Source organism: Pseudophryne corroboree, chromosome 11 (genome assembly GCF_028390025.1).
Source record: "Pseudophryne corroboree isolate aPseCor3 chromosome 11, aPseCor3.hap2, whole genome shotgun sequence".
Lineage (NCBI taxonomy): Eukaryota > Metazoa > Chordata > Amphibia > Anura > Myobatrachidae > Pseudophryne > Pseudophryne corroboree.
This window is the reverse complement of record NC_086454.1, coordinates 32,206,546-32,229,418: the sequence shown is the minus strand read 5'-3', so window position 1 is coordinate 32,229,418 and position 22,873 is coordinate 32,206,546. Positions and strand designations below refer to the sequence as shown.

Here is a 22,873-nt window from a genome sequence, read left to right as displayed (position 1 = left end):
CAGTCACCTCCTTCCTGGCCTTTACCAGTGTAGGAATGACCTCTTCCGGAATGCCTTTTTCCTTTAGAATTCGGCGTTCAACCGCCATGCCGTCAAACGCAGCCGCGGTAAGTCTTGGAATAGACACGGTCCCTGCTGAAGCAGGTCCCGTCTTAGAGGTAGAGGCCACGGATCCTCCGTGAGCATCTCTTGAAGTTCCGGGTACCAAGTTCTTCTTGGCCAATCCGGAGCCACTAGTATCGTTCTTACTCCCTTTTGCCGTATAATTCTCAGTACTTTTGGTATGAGAGGCAGAGGAGGGAACACATACACTGACTGGAACACCCACGGTGTTACCAGAGCGTCCACAGCTATTGCCTGAGGATCTCTTGACCTGGCGCAATACCTGTCCAGTTTTTTGTTGAGGCGGGACGCCATCATATCCACCATTGGTTTTTCCCAACGGTTCACAATCATGTGGAAGACTTCTGGATGAAGTCCCCACTCTCCCGGGTGTAGATCGTGTCTGCTGAGGAAGTCTGCTTCCCAGTTGTCCACTCCCGGAATGAATACTGCTGACAGTGCTATCACATGATCTTCCGCCCAGCGAAGAATCCTTGCAGCTTCTGCCATTGCTGTCCTGCTTCTTGTGCCGCCCTGTCTGTTTACGTGGGCGACTGCCGTGATGTTGTCCGACTGGATCAACACCGGCTGACCCTGAAGCAGGGGTTTTGCCAGACTTAGAGCATTGTAAATCGCTCTTAGCTCCAGTATATTTATGTGAAGAGACATCTCCAGGCTTGACCATACTCCCTGGAAGTTTCTTCCTTGTGTGACCGCTCCCCAGCCTCTCAGACTGGCATCCGTGGTCACCAGGACCCAGTCCTGTATGCCGAATCTGCGGCCCTCTAACAGATGAGCACTCTGCAACCACCACAGAAGAGACACCCTTGTCCGTGGCGATAAGGTTATCCGCTGATGCATCTGCAGATGCGATCCGGACCATTTGTCCAGCAGATCCCACTGAAAAGTTTGTGCGTGGAATCTGCCGAATGGAATCGCTTCGTAAGAAGCCACCATCTTTCCCAGGACTCTTGTGCATTGATGCACAGACACTGTCCCTGGTTTTAGGAGGTTCCTGACAAGTTCGGATAACTCCCTGGCTTTCTCCTCCGGAAGAAACACCTTTTTCTGAACCGTGTCCAGAATCATTCCCAGGAACAGCAGACGTGTCGTCGGGGTCAACTGAGATTTTGGAAAATTCAGAATCCACCCGTGTTGTTGCAGCACTAGTTGGGTTAGTGCTACTCCGTCTTCCAGCTGTTCTCTGGATCTTGCCCTTATCAGGAGATCGTCCAAGTAAGGGATAATTAATACGCCTCTTCTTCGTAGAAGGATCATCATTTCGGCCATTACCTTGGTAAAGACCCGAGGTGCCGTGGACAATCCAAACGGCAGCGTCTGAAACTGATAATGACAGTTTTGCACCACGAACCTGAGGTACCCTTGATGTGAAGGGCAAATTGGGACATGCAGGTAAGCGTCCTTTATGTCCAGGGACACCATAAAGTCCCCTTCTTCCAGATTCGCTATCACTGCTCTGAGTGACTCCATCTTGAACTTGAATTTTTGTATGTACAGGTTCAAAGATTTGAGATTTAGAATAGGTCTTACCGAGCCGTCCGGCTTCGGTACCACAAATAGCGTGGAGTAATACCCCTTTCCCTGTTGTAGGAGGGGTACCTTGACTATCACCTGCTGAGCAAACAGCTTGTGAATGGCTTCCAATACCGTCGCCCTGTCCGAGGGAGACGTTGGCAAAGCAGACTTTAGGAACCGGCGAGGGGGAGACTTCTCGAATTCCAACCTGTAACCTTGAGATACTACCTGTAGAATCCAGGGGTCCACCTGTGAGCAAGCCCACTGTGCGCTGAAATTCTTGAGTCGACCCCCCACCGTTCCTGAGTCCGCTTGTAAGGCCCCAGCGTCATGCTGAGGGCTTTGCAGAACCCTGGGAGGGCTTCTGTTCCTGGGCAGGGGCTGCTTGCTGCCCTCTCTTACCCCTTCCTCTGCCCTGAGGCAGATATGACTGTCCTTTTGTCCGCTTGTTCTTATAGGAACGAAAGGACTGCGGCTGAAAAGACGGTGTCTTTTTCTGTTGGGAGGGGGTCTGAGGTAAAAAAGTGGATTTTCCGGCAGTTGCCGTAGCCACCAGATCCGATAGACCGACGCCAAATAATTCCTCCCCTTTATACGGCAATACTTCCATATGTCGTTTGGAATCCGCATCACCTGACCACTGTCGCGTCCATAAACTCCTTCTGGCAGATATGGACATCGCATTTACTCTCGATGCCAGAGTGCAAATATCTCTCTGCGCATCTCGCATATAAAGGAAAGCATCCTTTAATTGCTCTATAGTCAATAAAATACTGTCCCTATCCAGGGTATCAATATTTTCAGTCAGGGAATCCAACCAGACGACTCCAGCACTGCACATCCAGGCTGAGGCGATGGCTGGTCGCAGTATAACACCAGTATGAGTGTATATACTTTTCAGGGTAGTTTCCAGCCTCCTATCAGCTGGATCCTTGAGGGCGGCCGTATCAGGAGACGGTAACGCCACTTGTTTCGATAAGCGTGTGAGCGCCTTATCCACCCTAGGGGGTGTTTCCCAGCGCGCCCTAACCTCTGGCGGGAAAGGGTATAATGCTAATAACTTTTTTGAAATTAGCATTTTTCTATCTGGGTTAACCCACGCTTCATCACATACATCATTTAATTCCTCTGATTCAGGAAAAACTACAGGTAGTTTTTTCACCCCCCACATAATACCCCTTTTTGTGGTACTTGTAGTATCAGAGATATGCAAAGCCTCCTTCATTGCCGTGATCATATAACGTGTGGCCCTACTTGAAAATACGTTTGTTTCATCACCGTCGACACTAGATTCAGTGTCTGTGTCGACCGACTGAGGTAAAGGGCGCTTTACAGCCCCTGACGGTGTCTGAGACGCCTGGGCAGGTACTAACTGGTTTGCCGGCCGTCTCATGTCGTCAACTGATTTTTGTAATGTGCTGACATTATCACGTAATTCCATAAACAAAGCCATCCATTCCGGTGTCGACTCCCTGGGGGGTGACATCACCATTATCGGCAATTGCTCTGCCTCCACGCCAACATCGTCCTCATACATGTCGACACGCACGTACCGACACACAGCAGACACACAGGGAATGCTCTTATCGAAGACAGGACCCCACTAGCCCTTTGGGGAGACAGAGGGAGAGTTTGCCAGCACACACCCAAGCGCTATAATATATATGGGAACAACCCTATATAAGTGTTGTTCCTTATAGCCGCTTAAATATATAAAAATATCGCCAAAATATGCCCCCCCTCTCTGTTTTACCCTGTTTCTGTAGTGCAGTGCAGGGGAGAGTCCTGGGAGCCTTCCTCACAGCGGAGCTGAGCAGGAAAATGGCGCTGTGTGCTGAGGAGAATAAGCCCCGCCCCCTATTCCGGCGGGCTTTTCTCCCGGAGTTTTAGACATTTGGCATGGGTTAAATACATACATATAGCCTTAATGGCTATATGTGATGTATTCTTTTGCCATAAAAGGTATTATATATTGCTGCCCAGGGCGCCCCCAGCAGCGCCCTGCACCCTCCGTGACCGTCTGGTGTGAAGTGTGTGACAACAATGGCGCACAGCTGCAGTGCTGTGCGCTACCTTCATGAAGACTGAAGAGCCTTCTGCCGCCTGTTTCCGGACCTTCAATCATCAGCATCTGTAAGGGGGGTCGGCGGCGCGGCTCCGGGACGAACCCCAGGGTGAGACCTGTGTTCCGACTCCCTCTGGAGCTAATGGTGTCCAGTAGCCTAAGAATCCAATCCATCCTGCACGCAGGTGAGTTGAAATTCTCTCCCCTAAGTCCCTCGATGCAGTGAGCCTGTTGCCAGCAGGACTCACTGAAAATAAAAAACCTAAAAAACTTTTTCTAAGCAGCTCTTTAGGAGAGCCACCTAGATTGCACCCTGCTCGGACGGGCACAAAAACCTAACTGAGGCTTGGAGGAGGGTCATAGGGGGAGGAGCCAGTACACACCATGTGATCCTAAAAGCTTACTTTTTGTGCCCTGTCTCCTGCGGAGCCGCTATTCCTCATGGTCCTGACGGAGTCCCCAGCATCCACTTAGGACGTTAGAGAAATAACATTTTACTAGGATGGTCTTTGTGATTACTCCCATTTTCAAGTATATTCAGGGAACTTGTGACTGATTCATACACGTACAATAACCATACTGACTCCTGCTCAACAAACTATCAACACAATGTTCTTGTAACACAGGGTGAAAGTTCTCTGGCACAGACACACAGAATCTCTCATTAGTATGGTCATAGCTACCTCTGCTAGGAAGGAATGGCACTAAGAAGAGCCGAGGCAGTGACTAATCACATAACTGAACCACAATAATCCTTCTAAAAACATTTTACTTGTCTAAAAACATGTACACAATGTATATGATCACCAGCTATTCAATACATACATAGCTCACCTCAGTATCTAGCCACAGCTATAACATATGGGTTTTGTATGGAGGTACTTTGCATCCTTATTGAATATGTCAATCATGGGAAGCCCAGGAGTACATTGGAGCATTGAACAGTCCAATACAGACCACTGACCCAAATCTCTTACCAAGAAAAAATGAGAGTCAAACTGCAGATGATGTGCTCAACATATATTGTGGATATTGTCCTTGACGCATTTCTCTGGGGTTCCAGATTCATCCCCCTGATCCCTACAAGCGATACATGCTGGTGTGGCATACTGGAATGTTAAGATATTGGAAAGTTCCAAAAGCCATTTGATTCTTATCAGTGAGTGGGGGAGTTTATGGCCCCAAAACCAGTTCTGGCAGACCCTGCCACATGTAGGGGGTTAGGACAGAAAGTGTAGGGTTTTTTTAGGACAAGGAACAAAGCACAGGCGAGAGTGCAGTGTGAACTGAGGACTGAGATGGAAAGCACAGGCTAAGTGACCAGGGAGGAGACCCCATGCAAGGGCTGTGGAACAGGCATGGTACTCCACAGTCCCTGGCATTATGGAGCAGCATGTAGGTGCTGCTAGGAAGAGCAACAGAAATCCAGATTCGCAGTGTGAGAGCAGCAACAGCATGAGCAATCAGTGGAAGAAACAAAGGGGATCCCCACCTTCAGGGGTACCCAAGAAGCAAGACGGGAGGTGTGAGTCTTCGGGAGAGGACTACCTGGGTGGTAGGAAACCACGTGTGGCAGAAGGCCCCCAGTGACGTGTCCATGAGAGATCCCGTTTATATAGACTGCAGATATCCCCAAGCGAATTGGGGGAAAACTCACCGAAATGAATCTCAGTTTGCGGTCACCGCACTACTGATTCCCAGAGACTGCACTGGTATGTATTGTAATGCTGTCACATTAAATTAAAAGAAATGTAACCTGATGTAACCCATATGAATATTATGCTGAAGAGAGGAGAATAAGAAATCAAATGTTATCGTGATAACCCTGTCTGAACTGTGAATAAACTGCTTGCTTATGTGATGAGATGGCCTGGCGTGCAATGCTTTAAAATTGCTGACGGACCTGCCGCTGCCCGGCTATCACACTGGTGACAGCCACAAAGCTACACAAATGACCTTTAAAGAAAGAACTCAGTCTGCCTAATGTGCCTATAATCCAGTTTGGGTCAGAGTTCATCATAGGTCAGTTTAATGGAATCAATAAATCTCTAACTGCTGAACCGGATTCCAGCAAGTAGTTCCTATGCCAAGATAATCGGACCAGAGCGTAACTTGGAATAAGCAGCAGCTACAGTATAATCCTGAGCTTTCCATTATTGAAATATTTAGGAAAAAATTATCTCCATCTGGGACCCTCATATCAGGAAACTAAATGTTGCTAGACACTATGTGAGACAAGCTATGTAGGCATTCAAAAATATCTTATTGTGGCTGTGGTAATATTTCAGGTTTAATTTTTGCACATTGTTTTTTTTTCGTGTGTATTTTATTGATCTTCAGTTATTCATTTAGTACAATGTCCATGTGTCTGGCACCCTTCTTAAATACACAATGAGATATACACTTTTTGGAACCCCCTATGGCACTGTATAGCTTTGTTCGGGTAGTGGAACACTGCATCACTGGCCCTATTGGTAAAATATTATGGAGAGCCTGGCAATGCAGATCCAGCCTTCCAAGCCCTGTACAGCTCTAAGTAGAGAAGAAAGGGGTCCTCTTCTGGACATGAGCTGGAACCCTGAGAGGTTAGCCTGACAGGGCCAGGACCCATATTAGCAGCAGTAGGACCACCACTGACTTTGGTACTCAATAATAATTCATACACTCATCACATAGCCTTAGGAGATACATAGTAGCCTGAAATAGCATACAGTAGGGAGCAGCCTGAGACTCTTCCATCTATGGATTCCACTATTATACTGTTCCAGACAACTTGTGCATTGGAGGGTGGACACCCATTTTCCATTTATGGATTCCACTATTATACTGTTCCGGACAACCTGTGTATTAGAGGTTGGACACTCATCTTCCATCTATGGATTCCACTATTATACCATTCCGGACAACCTGTGCATTAGAGGTTGGACATTAATCTTCCATCTATGGATTCCACTATTATACTGTTCATGACAATCCATGCATTAGAGGTTGGACACCCCAAATGTGGCCATTACGATTACTTTTTGTCATAATATAATGTGATGAAGCAACATTTGTCTTGTGTAGGCAACTGGCAAATAATCTAAAAAATAGCCCTATTTGTCCTTTCACTTGTCCAACCATTTATCCAACCATACATGGTAGTCGCTCCACAGTGGTGTATGGATCAGTCGTGTGAAAACCTGCCCAGCGCCTTCTACTGCCTCCGCTGTTTGTGCTGAGAACCTGAAGTCCACCAGGAATATTTCTGAGGCACAGAGCACGTGGCCTTGCCATGACCACTATCTGGGAGTTCAGTGCATGATGAGAAGGAATTGTAAATACTCAACAGGACGGCCAGTAGGACTATCCCAGCTGCCACAATGGAGAAGGCGCTCCAATGCTTGAGTAGTTTGGGATACAGCATATGGAGATAGTCAATGCATTCTTCAATTTTACTGCAAAAAAGAACGAGGAAACAATTTAACTTACACATTACAGTGTATCATAATAACATGCTATTGCTTCATTTTCTGTGGTGACCTGATCTGCATATTGAAGCCCCAAATCTTGTTTGCTCTTCCGTATCATAATAAACTGTATGTGGACTTTATTAATACTCCCAAGAGACAATGGCCTAGGGCAGGCATGTCCAAACTGCGGCCCTCCAGCTGTTGTGAAACTACATATCCCAGCATGCCCTGACACAGTTTTGCTGTCAGAGATTGCTAAAGCTGTGTCAGGGCATGCTGGGATGTGTAGTTTCTCAACAGCTGGAGGGCCGCAGTTTGGACATGCCTGGCCTAGGGTAACATCGATGAGGAGGAACTAGTTGACTTAGCATTAAATTCTACAGATAAAACCAACAGCTGTTGTTATATTTAGATATAATAATTATACTTACAGTATCTGTGAACCTACATCAATGAGATGAGGCTTCACAAGTAGATAGGAGACGAAAAAGAATTTATTGGTGAAACACGTAACATTAAAGTGTATTTATTACCTACTCACAGTGGAGATAATTTGAAAAATGCAAAATATATGAGGTAGAACAACGCAAAAAAATTAACTGTGGTCACCTTTGCCTCTAAACTTGCCCACAGGTGTCCAGATTTCAGACCAAAGGAACAGTTGGCAGAATAAGGTTGGTAGTATGGATAAGGTGCATTGGTGAAAGTTAAAAATATTTAATTTTGTAGAAAGATTATAGAAACAAAATAAAGTAAGGTAGAAGGAACCTTTCTAAGAAGGTTCCTTGTGGTGTTTAGATGCAACAGCCATTTTTAGTTCACAAAAGGACTTTGATTTGGCCCTACACTTGTCATGTGGCACATTTATGTTGTCCCTTGATGAAGAAGGGTATTTCTAGGTGTACTCCAAGTACTGTAATAAGAAATGTGCCACATGTAATATGCACTCCAAGTACTGTAATAAGAAATGTGCCACATGTAATATACACTATATGATGAATAAGTACAGATATATGGATTTGTACTACCAGCAAAGTTTTGTGCAACCAATAGCAATAACAAGGGTAGAGAATCTAACGTACCAGTTGTTTTAACTAGAGGCCGCCGCCGCATGGTGTTTTGCGCTTTGCTGCACCCTGTTGTGGCCCCCTAAGTTGGTTCCCAGCATGGTAGGCTAAAGAATTGTTGAAATGCAGGGTCTTGTACATGGAGCAGTCTCAATAGAGCCAAAAGGAGCAAACAGAAGAAAGGTCTGGGTGCCAGGTAAGGTCAGAAATGGATAGGGTCTCACAAATCCAAAGGGTTGAGACAAGGAGCCCATCAGTAAACAGGGTCATGCAAACTGAAATGCTGGAGACTAGGAGTGGAGGCAGATTTATATATTTTGAGTGATTCAAATAAGATGCCTTCTGTGATGTCAGCACTCACATGACCGGAGGCTTAAGTTGTGTGGAGGGTGACCATCCACCGCTAAGAGAATGAGCAGGACGCCAGTAAGGAGAGCCTGGGGAATCAGCAGAGTGGGGAGAGCTTGCAGACAGAAAGCAACACTACATTCGGTAAGTACCCATTGTGCGTTGGCGCTACCTGGCCCATACTGTAAGTATCAAGGTTTCCTAACTCTCATTAAATAATATATGCCCCCTAAACAAAATGAGCAGTATTTTGCTAGGAACACAGGTAAGGTATATAAAACTATATATGTGGCCTTAAAGTAACAGAGGGCTGGATTTGTAAATAATTTCTCACTCTTTTCACCTTGTGTATTCTCGTTTAAGCTAATAGTCCCAAAACTGTCACACAAGGCACCAGTCCAGAGGCAGCTCATAAAAGTAGGAGGGCACTGGAGTACACTGGACACAGTGAAATAAGCACACATGAAAAGTGAAATGCGTTGGAGTGCGAAACAACTTTACACACACACGTGGGAGCTGTCTTAGAATTTGTTGTGTGATGATTACACAAATATATCAGAGACTTTTTAAGTCCAAACATCGGCGTCTCACCTGCCCTTCAGCTTGGCGAATTCTTCTTTCTCCTCTTCTTTCTCCTCCGCTGGATTTTCACTTAACTTCTCCTCATCTTCCTCTTTAAATTCCTGAAGAACTTGAACCTTTTTCAAACCTTCTTGATACCTTATCAGTTGTAGGATAATTTGGTTGGGGTGAGACAACATCAGTGGGATACAGGCATTTAGCACCACTCAGTAAATATGAAACAAAGATTTTAATTGTAGACATAATGCGCTATAATCAGATTTAGTGATTGTGAAATGATATTGGTGTGCTGAGACAGTATCTATATGACGTGACTTAGCAACTGGCCATGCAGTATATGGATCAGAGAGCAGTGTTCTTATCCATTTACTGATGAAACTGCCTCTCCTACCAGACTAAGATAAAACGGAGACACAAAGGCAATTTTCCGGTTACTAAAAAGTCAACATAGGATATAATTGCCAATTCTTCTTGAATGTCCAGCAGCCTCCAGACTTAGTCTGAGACCTTACGAACTCCCGTGATATCAGGCAAAACTCCAACAAGAGGGACTATACGCCTGCAAAGTGGGAGGGAACAGAGACGCATCTCATGTTATGCTGTTGTGCCCACCAAGTGGGCTGAGGCCTGATGATGTTCCTGGCCCTTAGAGGAACTTCTAGAGGTCCATCAGATTCAAGAATAGTCATTTGAAATGTGTCAGCACTACAGGATTGATAAAATATATAATTAGTCTGATGTTGTTACCCCTTGTTAAAAGCCTCCTCCTCTATCTTAGCCTTAATCTCTGCACTGATGTCCTCAGGACAGTTTGCTCCCATCACTGGCATCTGCATCTCAGGACCATCTGTATCCACAGCGGGCTTTCCACTGGTGAAATGAAACAGACACATCAATATTGTATCTCTAATACAGTAATAAAATAGCAGATCAATATAATTATGCTGAATAGTTTTGGAGAAGAGAATGATCCAAGTACTTGAATACTACCCGTATGGATAGCATAAGTCTGAGGAACTTATTAGTTCCTTTAGAGAACGGGAGTACCCTGCCAAAATATTGGATCAAGCAATCTCTTATTCCAGAAAATTAGACAGGGAAACCATGTTGAACACTCATCTAAGGATGACTGACCCAGTAGTTCCTACTGCTACCTTAGGTGAAGATCAAGTACCAGTAACCCCACAAACACAAGACTTTCCCCCTACAGGAAATAGACGAGGTAAGACATTTAATAGTAAACCGAAGAACAAAACTAAATATTATAACCTAGCCTTTAAGTCTAAATTTAATGTAAACGCTAATAAAATTTCATGTATCATCAAACAAAATTACAAATTGCTCTTTACTGATCCAGTGTTGGGTACTATTCTACCTAGGAACCCTACCATCGTTTTCAAAAAGGCTAGGAACTTGAAGAACATATTGGCACCTAGTCTCTTTAAGAGACCACGTGACAACATGAATTTAAGAGGTCAACGAACACTGACAGGCCCCAAAGTTGTGGGGGGTTTTTATGTGTAACCACACTAGGTGCACTACTTGCACCTATGTAGTTAACAAAACTACAAAAAAGTTATTTCTTCTTGTTCTAAAATAGTGTATGAGATTGAATCATTCATAAATTGTAGTATGCATTTTGTACTTTATCTGTTACACTGTTCTTGCCAGATGTATTACAGTATGTAGGGCGGACTACTAGGGCATTGAAGTTGCGCTAGTAGGAGAAATATTGTAAATGGCTATATGAACCATAGTGTTTCACGCCACTTTGCTGAAGTCCATGCTGCTAATTCATCTTGCCTTCAACTGGTGGGGTTGGAACATATAGCCATTACTCCTAGAGGAGGAGATCGCTTCAGAACCCTATGATGACCAGAAGCAGCATGGATTCTAAAGTTACAATCTTTGAAGCCACAAGGGCTGAATGAGACGATAGATTTGGAATTTATCTAGGATTATTTTATGCTTGTATATTGCTTATGTCCATTTGCTGCAGATTTTCCCCTCCTTCTTCCTCTCCTCTAGTATTATATATTATATATATAGGGGCCTTTACTTAATAACCCCCAAAAAACAAAAAACCTCTCTCCCTTATAGTAGTATATTTTTCCTTTAACTTTGCTCTCTTTGTGTGCATAATGAAAGTGTCTACATTTGAGCACATTGTGCTTTGAGTACTAAACCAGCTCTGGATCCACAAATGTGATTGAACACGGTATATAGCTAGGGGTATGCCATTCAAGTGTTCTGGTCACACGAGTGGTTTCCAGATTGCTGGGCTGAAACTACTGGTATAGGTGTGATTATCCAACAGGTGAAATTACTGGGTTGATGAGATATTTCCTTCTTTGTAGAGGTGGGTACACACTGGCCAATATATTGGCCGTTCTCTTGAACGGCCGATATGTCGCGGGTCCGTCGGCCAGTGTGTACGGGCGATATGTCTGTAGTCTCCGTCGTTCACAGACATATCGCGTCGGCCCCGCAGCACAGCTGACGGCCAATATATCTACCGATATATTGGCGCGTCGCTGTGTGTGTACGGGCGACCAACCGGCCGCCTGTACACATGTTGCGGCAGCCGGCGATGATTGACAGCTGAACTGGGCGGGCATGTGTACACGCCCGCCCAGTTCATGACGTCAGTCCCCGACGGATCAGGCAGTGTGTATGCATAGCACACTGCCCGATCCGTCCAAAGATATATCTGCCGATCAATTGATCTGCAGATATATCTATCAGTGTGTACCCACCTTAACATTCTGAGTACCAGCTGAAATAGTTGTATTAACTGATTAGAAGAAGAAGCATTACTACTCTTGTTATAGATATGATTTGCAGCTTGCAGAATGTTACTGTATATCCTTACCCTGAATCCTACTTGTTCTATTAACCTCTCGTTTTATGGGGGGGTCATTCCGAGTTGATCACTCGCTAGCAGTTTTTAGCAGCCGTGCAAACGCTATGCCGCCCCCCACTGGGAGTGTATTTTAGCTTAGCCGAAGTGCGAACCTTTTTATCGCAGAGCGCCTGCAAAAAAAATTTGTGTAGTTTCAGAGTAGCTCAAAACCTACTCAGCGCTTGTGATCACTTCAGACTGTTCAGTTCCTGTTTTGACGTCACACACCCGCCCAGCGTTCGCCCAGCCACGCCTGCGTTTTTCCTGGCACGCCTGCGTTTTCCCACACACTCCCTGAAAACGGTCAGTTGCCACCCAGAAACGCCCACTTCATGTCAATCACTCTGCGGCCAGCAGTGCGACTGAAATGCATCGCTAGACCCTGTGCAAAACTGCATCGTTCGTTGTGCCCGTACATCGCACGTGCGCATTGCGCCGCATGTGCAAAACTGCCGTTTTTTTTGCCTGATCACTGATCATGAAAGGTTTTTCTATGTATAGAACCAACATGCCCTTTGATGTGAAGAGAGAATTATCTGCTCCACAAACAGTTCTATTGTGCCTATAACACCCGTCCCTATGTTTTGAGAATGGTTATATTTCTTGCATTTAGAATAATGTTAGCTTTTATACCGATTTGGTTTTTTTCTGTCCGCATTCCATGTCTAATTGTGTTATTATGTTTTATTTCTATTTAAAGTGTATATATTTTTTTATATATCTATGGAAAGTTTATTTCATATTCACCTTAAATGAGTTAACATAAGAGTAATGATCCCAACACACCTGAGCCCTGACGCTAGCATACACACCTGTCTGTGATGATTGTTGAAAGACAGGATAAAAGAACTATGGGAGAGGCTCAGAATCTATACTCTGCATCTTGACAAAGCCGCCCCGAGTGCGGAGAAACGCGTTGAGGAAACAGAGAACGGGACCCCTGGAATTACCACTGTGCACAGGAGAAGCCTATTGCCTGGTGCTAACTGGTCATACACTTGGCTCCTTTCATTAACATCACACCGCGGGGAACACCGGATCCAGACTGACAGCGCGGCACAGCGGCTCTATGCACTGACGTATTCGCAGCGTAGCCATCAGCGGCTGTATGCAGGAACCCCATACAGCTGGAGTCTGGTTCATAGAAGCCGTGTTCAGCTACCATCTGTACCGCTCCAGTTATGGCCGGCCAAGCGAACAGACAAACCATACAGCTCCTGCACTTGTAGCTCGTATTGCTGACCGCTTAGCAACAAAGTCTTGTGAGCCGCTTGAAACTGCTTTTGGTGTTCAACAGTTTATCTACTACTGTGAGCCACATTTAACAACATTGGCACCCTGCTACTGTGTTCATATAGCCGGAGGACACACATTTAATCCTTCATCACGGGCTACACAATATGGATTAAGGTGTCAGGGACTGACTGAACGATTCTGAGAGTCTCCACCTAATACCAGCAATAGTAGTAACTATAATAAATATATGTACTCATTGCTTAGCCCTTGGGGACTTCCAGGGAATAACTAGTTTTATGCAATCTGTTTATTTGGAGAGCTATCATACATGCTCATATGAGATTCGTTTTAACCTTTCTCTGACGTCCTAGTGGATGCTGGGAACTCCGTAAGGACCATGGGGAATAGACGGGCTCCGCAGGAGACTGGGCACTCTAAAAGAAAGATTAGGTACTATCTGGTGTGCACTGGCTCCTCCCTCTATGCCCCTCCTCCAGACCTCAGTTAGATTTCTGTGCCCGGCCGAGCTGGATGCACACTAGGGGCTCTCCTGAGCTCCTAGAAAGAAAGTATATTTTAGGTTTTTTATTTTACAGTGAGACCTGCTGGCAACAGGCTCACTGCAACGAGGGACTAAGGGGAGAAGAAGCGAACCTACCTGCTTGCAGCTAGCTTGGGCTTCTTAGGCTACTGGACACCATTAGCTCCAGAGGGATCGACCACAGGACCCGTCCTTGGTGTTCGTTCCCGGAGCCGCGCCGCCGTCCCCCTCACAGAGCCAGAAGCATGAAGATGGTCCGGAAAATCAGCGGCAGAAGACTTCAGTCTTCACCAAGGTAGCGCACAGCACTGCAGCTGTGCGCCATTGCTCCTCATACACACTAGAGATGAGCGGGTTCGGTTTCTCTGAATCCGAACCCGCCCGAACTTCATGTTTTTTTACACGGGTCCGAGCGACTTGGATCTTCCCGCCTTGCTCGGTTAACCCGAGCGCGCCCGAACGTCATCATCACGCTGTCGGATTCTCGCGAGGCTCGGATTCTATCGCGAGACTCGGATTCTATATAAGGAGCCGCGCGTCGCGGCCATTTTCACACGTGCATTGAGATTGATAGGGAGAGGACGTGGCTGGCGTCCTCTCCGTTTAGAAATTAAAATAGATAGGAGAGTGAGAGTGAGACACTTCATTTACTTACTGGAGCTTAGGAGGAGTTATACTAGTGACTGATGACCAGTGACCTGACCACCAGTGCAGTTTTATAATTTATTATTATTTAATAATCCGTTCTGTTCTTGTTCTCTGCCTGAAAAAAACGATACACAGTGACTCAGTCACACTCACATACCATATCTGTGCTCAGCCCAGTGTGCTGCATCATCTATGTATAATATCTGACTGTGCTCACACAGCTTAATTGTGGGGGAGACTGGGGAGCAGTTATAGGTTATAGCAGGAGCCAGGAGTACATATTAAACAGTGCACACTTTTGCTGCCAGAGTGCCACTGCCAGTGTGACTGACCACTGACCACTGTGACCAGTGACCTGACCACACTGACCACCAGTATAGTATATTGTGATTGAATGTCTGCCTGAAAAAGTACACTCGTCGTGTGACTTGTGTGGTGTTTTTTTATTCTATAAAAATTAAAAAACTCATTCTGCTGACAGACAGTGTCCACTCCAGCAGGTCCGTCATTATATAATATATACCTGTCCGGCTGCAGTAGTGATATATATATATTTTTTATATCATTATTTATCATCCAGTCTACTAGCAGCAGACACAGTACGGTAGTTCACGGCTGTAGCTACCTCTGTGTCGGCACTCGGCAGTCCATCCATAATTGTATACCACCTACCCGTGGTTTTTTTTTTCTTTCTTCTTTATACATACTACATCTCATTATCATCCAGTCTATATTAGCAGCAGACACAGTACAGTACGGTAGTCCACGACTGTAGCTACCTCTGTGTCGGCACTCGGCAGTCCATCCATAATTGTATACCACCTACCCGTGGTTTTTTTTTCTTTCTTCTTTATACATACTACATCTCATTATCAACCAGTCTATATTAGCAGCAGACACAGTACGGTAGTTAACGGCTGTAGCTACCTCTGTGTCGGCACTCGGCAGTCCATCCATAATTGTATACCACCTACCCGTGGTTTTTTCTTTCTTTCTTCTTTATACATACTACATCTCATTATCATCCAGTCTATATTAGCAGCAGACACAGTACAGTACGGTAGTCCACGGCTGTAGCTACCTCTGTGTCGGCACTCGGCAGTCCATCCATAATTGTATACCACCTACCCGTGGTTTTTTTTTCTTTCTTCTTTATACATACTACATCTCATTATCAACCAGTCTATATTAGCAGCAGACACAGTACAGTACGGTAGTCCACGGCTGTAGCTACCTCTGTGTCGGCACTCGGCAGTCCATCCATAATTGTATACCACCTACCCGTGGTTTTTTTTTTCTTTCTTCTTTATACATACCACATCTCATTATCATCCAGTCTATATTAGCAGCAGACACAGTACAGTACGGTAGTCCACGGCTGTAGCTACCTCTGTGTCGGCTCTCGGCAGTCCATCCATAATTGTATACCACCTACCCGTGTTTTTTTTTTCTTTCTTCTTTATACATACTACATCTCATTATCAACCAGTCTATATTAGCAGCAGACACAGTACAGTACGGTAGTCCACGGCTGTAGCTACCTCTGTGTCGGCACTCGGCAGTCCATCCATAATTGTATACCACCTACCCGTAGTTTTTTTTTTCTTTCTTCTTTATACATACTACATCTCATTATCATCCAGTCTATATTAGCAGCAGACACAGTACAGTACGGTAGTCCACGGCTGTAGCTACCTCTGTGTCGGCACTCGGAAGTCCATCCATAATTGTATACCACCTACCCGTGGTTTTTTTTTTCTTTCTTCTTTATACATACTACATCTCATTATCAACCAGTCTATATTAGCAGCAGACACAGTACAGTACGGTAGTCCACGGCTGTAGCTACCTCTGTGTCGGCACTCGGCAGTCCATCCATAATTGTATACCACCTACCCGTGGTTTTTTTTTCTTTCTTCTTTATACATACTACATCTCATTATCAACCAGTCTATATTAGCAGCAGACACAGTACAGTACGGTAGTCCACGGCTGTAGCTACCTCTGTGTCGGCACTCGGCAGTCCATCCATAATTGTATACCACCTACCCGTGGTTTTTTTTTTCTTTCTTCTTTATACATACTACATCTCATTATCAACCAGTCTATATTAGCAGCAGACACAGTACAGTACGGTAGTCCACGGCTGTAGCTACCTCTGTGTCGGCAGTCGGCAGTCCATCCATAATTGTATACCACCTACCCGTGGTTTTTTTTTTCTTTCTTCTTTATACATACTACATCTCATTATCAACCAGTCTATATTAGCAGCAGACACAGTACAGTACGGTAGTCCACGGCTGTAGCTACCTCTGTGTCGGCACTCGGCAGTCCATCCATAATTGTATACTAGTATCCATCCATCTCCATTGTTTACCTGAGGTGCCTTTTAGTTGTGCCTATTAAAATATGGAGAACAAAAATGTTGAGGTTCCAAAATTAGGGAAAGATCAAGATCCACTTCCACCTCGTGCTGAAGCTGCTGCCACTAGTCATGGCCGAGACGATGAAATGCCAGCAACGTCGTCTGCCAAGGCCGATGCCCAATGTCATAGTACAGAGCATGTCAAATCCAAAACACCAAATATCAGTAAAAAAAGGACTCCAAAACCTAAAATAAAATTGTCGGAGGAGAAGCGTAAACTTGCCAATATGCCATTTACCACACGGAGTGGCAAGGAACGGCTGAGGCCCTGGCCTATGTTCATGGCTAGTGGTTCAGCTTCACATGAGGATGGAAGCACTCAGCCTCTCGCTAGAAAACTGAAAAGACTCAAGCTGGCAAAAGCACCGCAAAGAACTGTGCGTTCTTCGAAATCCCAAATCCACAAGGAGAGTCCAATTGTGTCGGTTGCGATGCCTGACCTTCCCAACACTGGACGTGAAGAGCATGCGCCTTCCACCATTTGCACGCCCCCTGCAAGTGCTGGAAGGAGCACCCGCAGTCCAGTTCCTGATAGTCAGATTGAAGATGTCAGTGTTGAAGTACACCAGGATGAGGAGGATATGGGTGTTGCTGGCGCTGGGGAGGAAATTGACCAGGAGGATTCTGATGGTGAGGTGGTTTGTTTAAGTCAGGCACCCGGGGAGACACCTGTTGTCCGTGGGAGGAATATGGCCGTTGACATGCCTGGTGAAAATACCAAAAAAATCAGCTCTTCAGTGTGGAGGTATTTCAACAGAAAAGCGGACAACAGGTGTCAAGCCGTGTGTTGCCTTTGTCAAGCTGTAATAAGTAGGGGTAAGGACGTTAACCACCTCGGAACATCCTCCCTTATACGTCACCTGCAGCGCATTCATAATAAGTCAGTGACAAGTTCAAAAACTTTGGGCGACAGCGGAAGCAGTCCACTGACCAGTAAATCCCTTCCTCTTGTAACCAAGCTCACGCAAACCACCCCACCAACTCCCTCAGTGTCAATTTCCTCCTTCCCCAGGAATGCCAATAGTCCTGCAGGCCATGTCACTGGCAATTCTGACGAGTCCTCTCCTGCCTGGGATTCCTCCGATGCATCCTTGCGTGTAACGCCTACTGCTGCTGGCGCTGCTGTTGTTGCTGCTGGGAGTCGATGGTCATCCCAGAGGGGAAGTCGTAAGCCCACTTGTACTACTTCCAGTAAGCAATTGACTGTCCAACAGTCCTTTGCGAGGAAGATGAAATATCACAGCAGTCATCCTGCTGCAAAGCGGATAACTGAGGCCTTGACAACTATGTTGGTGTTAGACGTGCGTCCGGTATCCGCCGTTAGTTCACAGGGAACTAGACAATTTATTGAGGCAGTGTGCCCCCGTTACCAAATACCATCTAGGTTCCACTTCTCTAGGCAGGAGATACCGAGAATGTACACGGACGTCAGAAAAAGACTCACCAGTGTCCTAAAAAATGCAGTTGTACCCAATGTCCACTTAACCACGGACATGTGGACAAGTGGAGCAGGGCAGGGTCAGGACTATATGACTGTGACAGCCCACTGGGTAGATGTATGGACTCCCGCCGCAAGAACAGCAGCGGCGGCACCAGTAGCAGCATCTCGCAAACGCCAACTCTTTCCTAGGCAGGCTACGCTTTGTATCACCGCTTTCCAGAATACGCACACAGCTGAAAACCTCTTACGGCAACTGAGGAAGATCATCGCGGAATGGCTTACCCCAATTGGACTCTCCTGTGGATTTGTGGCATCGGACAACGCCAGCAATATTGTGTGTGCATTAAATATGGGCAAATTCCAGCACGTCCCATGTTTTGCACATACCTTGAATTTGGTGGTGCAGAATTTTTTAAAAAACGACAGGGGCGTGCAAGAGATGCTGTCGGTGGCCAGAAGAATTGCGGGACACTTTCGGCGTACAGGCACCACGTACAGAAGACTGGAGCACCACCAAAAACTACTGAACCTGCCCTGCCATCATCTGAAGCAAGAAGTGGTAACGAGGTGGAATTCAACCCTCTATATGCTTCAGAGGTTGGAGGAGCAGCAAAAGGCCATTCAAGCCTATACAATTGAGCACGATATAGGAGGTGGAATGCACCTGTCTCAAGTGCAGTGGAGAATGATTTCAACGTTGTGCAAGGTTCTGATGCCCTTTGAACTTGCCACACGTGAAGTCAGTTCAGACACTGCCAGCCTGAGTCAGGTCATTCCCCTCATCAGGCTTTTGCAGAAGAAGCTGGAGACATTGAAGGAGGAGCTAACACGGAGCGATTCCCCTAGGCATGTGGGACTTGTGGATGGAGACCTTAATTCGCTTAACAAGGATTCACGGGTGGTCAATCTGTTGAAATCAGAGCACTACATTTTGGCCACCGTGCTCGATCCTAGATTTAAAGCCTACCTTGGATCTCTCTTTCCGGCAGACACAAGTCTGCTGGGGTTGAAAGACCTGCTGGTGAGAAAATTGTCAAGTCAAGCGGAACGCGACCTGTCAACATCTCCTCCTTCACATTCTCCCGCAACTGGGGGTGCGAGGAAAAGGCTCAGAATTCCGAGCCCACCCGCTGGCGGTGATGCAGGGCAGTCTGGAGCGACTGCTGATGCTGACATCTGGTCCGGACTGAAGGACCTGACAACGATTACGGACATGTCGTCTACTGTCACTGCATATGATTCTCTCACCATTGAAAGAATGGTGGAGGATTATATGAGTGACCGCATCCAAGTAGGCACGTCACACAGTCCGTACTTATACTGGCAGGAAAAAGAGGCAATTTGGAGGCCCTTGCACAAACTGGCTTTATTCTACCTAAGTTGCCCTCCCACAAGTGTGTACTCCGAAAGAGTGTTTAGTGCCGCCGCTCACCTTGTCAGCAATCGGCGTACGAGGTTACATCCAGAAAATGTGGAGAAGATGATGTTCATTAAAATGAATTATAATCAATTCCTCCGTGGAGACATTGACCAGCAGCAATTGCCTCCACAAAGTACACAGGGAGCTGAGATGGTGGATTCCAGTGGGGACGAATTGATAATCTGTGAGGAGGGGGATGTACACGGTGATATATCGGAGGATGATGATGAGGTGGACATCTTGCCTCTGTAGAGCCAGTTTGTGCAAGGAGAGATTAATTGCTTCTTTTTTGGTGGGGGTCCAAACCAACCCGTCATTTCAGTCACAGTCGTGTGGCAGACCCTGTCACTGAAATGATGGGTTGGTTAAAGTGTGTATGTCCTGTTTATACAACATAAGGGTGGGTGGGAGGGCCCAAGGACAATTCCATCTTGCACCTCTTTTTTCTTTAATTTTTCTTTGCGTCATGTGCTGTTTGGGGAGGGTTTTTTGGAAGGGACATCCTGCGTGACACTGCAGTGCCACTCCTAGATGGGCCCGATGTTTGTGTCGGCCACTAGGGTCGCTTATCTTACTCACACAGCTACCTCATTGCGCCTCTTTTTTTCTTTGCGTCATGTGCTGTTTGGGGAGGGTTTTTTGGAAGGGACATCCTGCGTGACACTGCAGTGACACTCCTAGATGGGCCCGGTGTTTGTGTCGGCCACTAGGGTCGCTTATCTTACTCACACAGCTACCTCATTGCGCCTCTTTTTTTCTTTGCGTCATGTGCTGTTTGGGGAGGGTTTTTTGGAAGGGACATCCTGCGTGACACTGCAGTGACACTCCTAGATGGGCCCGGTGTTTGTGTCGGCCACTAGGGTCGCTTATCTTACTCACACAGCTACCTCATTGCGCCTCTTTTTTTCTTTGCGTCATGTGCTGTTTGGGGAGGGTTTTTTGGAAGGGACATCCTGCGTGACACTGCAGTGACACTCCTAGATGGGCCCGGTGTTTGTGTCGGCCACTAGGGTCGCTTATCTTACTCACACAGCTACCTCATTGCGCCTCTTTTTTTCTTTGCGTCATGTGCTGTTTGGGGAGGGTTTTTTGGAAGGGACATCCTGCGTGACACTGCAGTGACACTCCTAGATGGGCCCGGTGTTTGTGTCGGCCACTAGGGTCGCTTATCTTACTCACACAGCTACCTCATTGCGCCTCTTTTTTTCTTTGCGTCATGTGCTGTTTGGGGAGGGTTTTTTGGAAGGGACATCCTGCGTGACACTGCAATGACACTCCTAGATGGGCCCGGTGTTTGTGTCGGCCACTAGGGTCGCTTAGCTTAGTCATCCAGCGACCTAGGTGCAAATTTTAGGACTAAAAATAATATTGTGAGGTGTGAGGTATTCAGAATAGACTGAAAATGAGTGGAAATTATGGTTTTTGAGGTTAATAATACTTTGGGATCAAAATGACCCCCAAATTCTATGATTTAAGCTGTTTTTTAGTGTTTTTTGAAAAAAACACCCGAATCCAAAACACACCCGAATCCGACAAAAAAAATTCGGTGAGGTTTTGCCAAAACGCGGTCGAACCCAAAACACGGCCGCGGAACCGAACCCAAAACCAAAACACAAAACCCGAAAAATTTCCGGCGCTCATCTCTAATACACACTTCACACTCCGGTCACTGAGGGTGCAGGGCGCTGGGGGGGGGCGCCCTGAGCAGCAATAAAAACACCTTGGCTGGCAAAATAATCACAATATATAGCCCCAGAGGCTATATATGTGATAATTACCCCTGCCAGAATCCATAAAAAAGCGGGAGAAAAGTCTGCCGAAAAAGGGGCGGAGCCATCTCCCTCAGCACACTGGCGCCATTTCTCCCTCACAGTTCCGCTGGAAGGAAGCTCCCTGGCTCTCCCCTGCAGTCTGCACTACAGAAAGGGTAAAAAAGAGAGGGGGGGGCACTAAATTTAGGCGAGTATAACTTATAGCAGCTATAAGGGGACATAATTCAGTTAGTCCCTGCATTATATAGCGCTCTGGTGTGTGCTGGCATACTCTCTCTCTGTCTCCCCAAAGGGCTTTTGTGGGGTCCTGTCTCCTGTTAACAGCATTCCCTGTGTGTGTGCGGTGTGTCGGTACGACTGTGTCGACATGTTTGATGAGGAGGCTTATGTGGAGGCAGAGCAGATGCCTATAAATGTGATGTCACCCCCTGCGGGGCAGACACCTGAGTGGATGGACTTATGGAAGGAATTACGTGCAAGTGTCGACTCCTTACATAAAAAATTTGACGACATGCCAAATGCGGGACAGCCGGCTTCTCAGCTCGTGCCTGCCCAGACGACTCAAAGGCCATCAGGGGCTCTAAAGCGCCCACTACCTCAGATGGCAGACACAGATGTCGACACGGATACTGATACCAGTGTCGACGACGAAGAGTCAAATTTAATGTCCACTAGGGCCATTCGTTGCATGATTGAGGCAATGAAAGAGGTATTACACATTTCTGATATAAACCCAGGTACCTCAAAAAAGGGTATTATGTTTGGGGAGAAAAAACTACCAATAGTTTTTCCCCCATCTGAAGAATTAAATGAAGTGTGTGAAGAAGCGTGGGCTTTCCCCGATAAAAAATTGGTAATTTCAAAAAAGTTACTAATGGCGTTCCCTTTCTCACCAGAAGATAGGTCACGTTGGGAAACTCCCCCTAGGGTGGATAAAGCGCTCACACGTTTGTCAAAAAAGGTGGCACTACCGTCTCCGGATACGGCCGCCCTAAAGGAACCTGCTGATAGAAAGCAGGAGGCTATCCTGAAGTCTATATATACACACACAGGTGTTATACTGAGACCAGCTATTGCTTCAGCATGGATGTGCAGTGCTGCTGCTGCATGGTCAGATTCCCTGTCGGAAAATATTGACACCCTAGACAGGGACACTATATTGCTAACCGTAGAGCATATAAAAGACTCAGTCTTATACATGAGAGATGCACAGAGGGAGATCTGCCGGCTGGCATCTAGAATAAGTGCATTGTCCATTTCTGCTAGGAGAGGCTTATGGACTCGGCAGTGGACAGGGGATGCAGATTCAAAAAGGCATATGGAAGTTTTGCCTTAT

The 22,873-nt window shown here is 46.2% G+C and overlaps 1 protein-coding gene across 1 annotated transcript in view; it reads right to left on the bottom strand.

Annotated features, from left to right (window-relative positions):
• Positions 1–4,149: 4,149 nt before the first annotated feature.
• Positions 4,150–22,873, bottom strand: part of IRAG1 (inositol 1,4,5-triphosphate receptor associated 1) — a 196,888-nt gene continuing 178,164 nt past the window's right edge. Inside the window, exons 16-18 of the mRNA XM_063944160.1 lie at positions 9,900–10,022; positions 9,162–9,290; positions 4,150–7,140 (exon numbers count right to left, since the gene is read on the bottom strand). Coding sequence (XP_063800230.1) covers positions 6,900–7,140; positions 9,162–9,290; positions 9,900–10,022 — 493 coding nt within the window. The 3' untranslated portion in view covers positions 4,150–6,899. The remainder of the gene's footprint in view (positions 7,141–9,161; positions 9,291–9,899; positions 10,023–22,873) is intronic.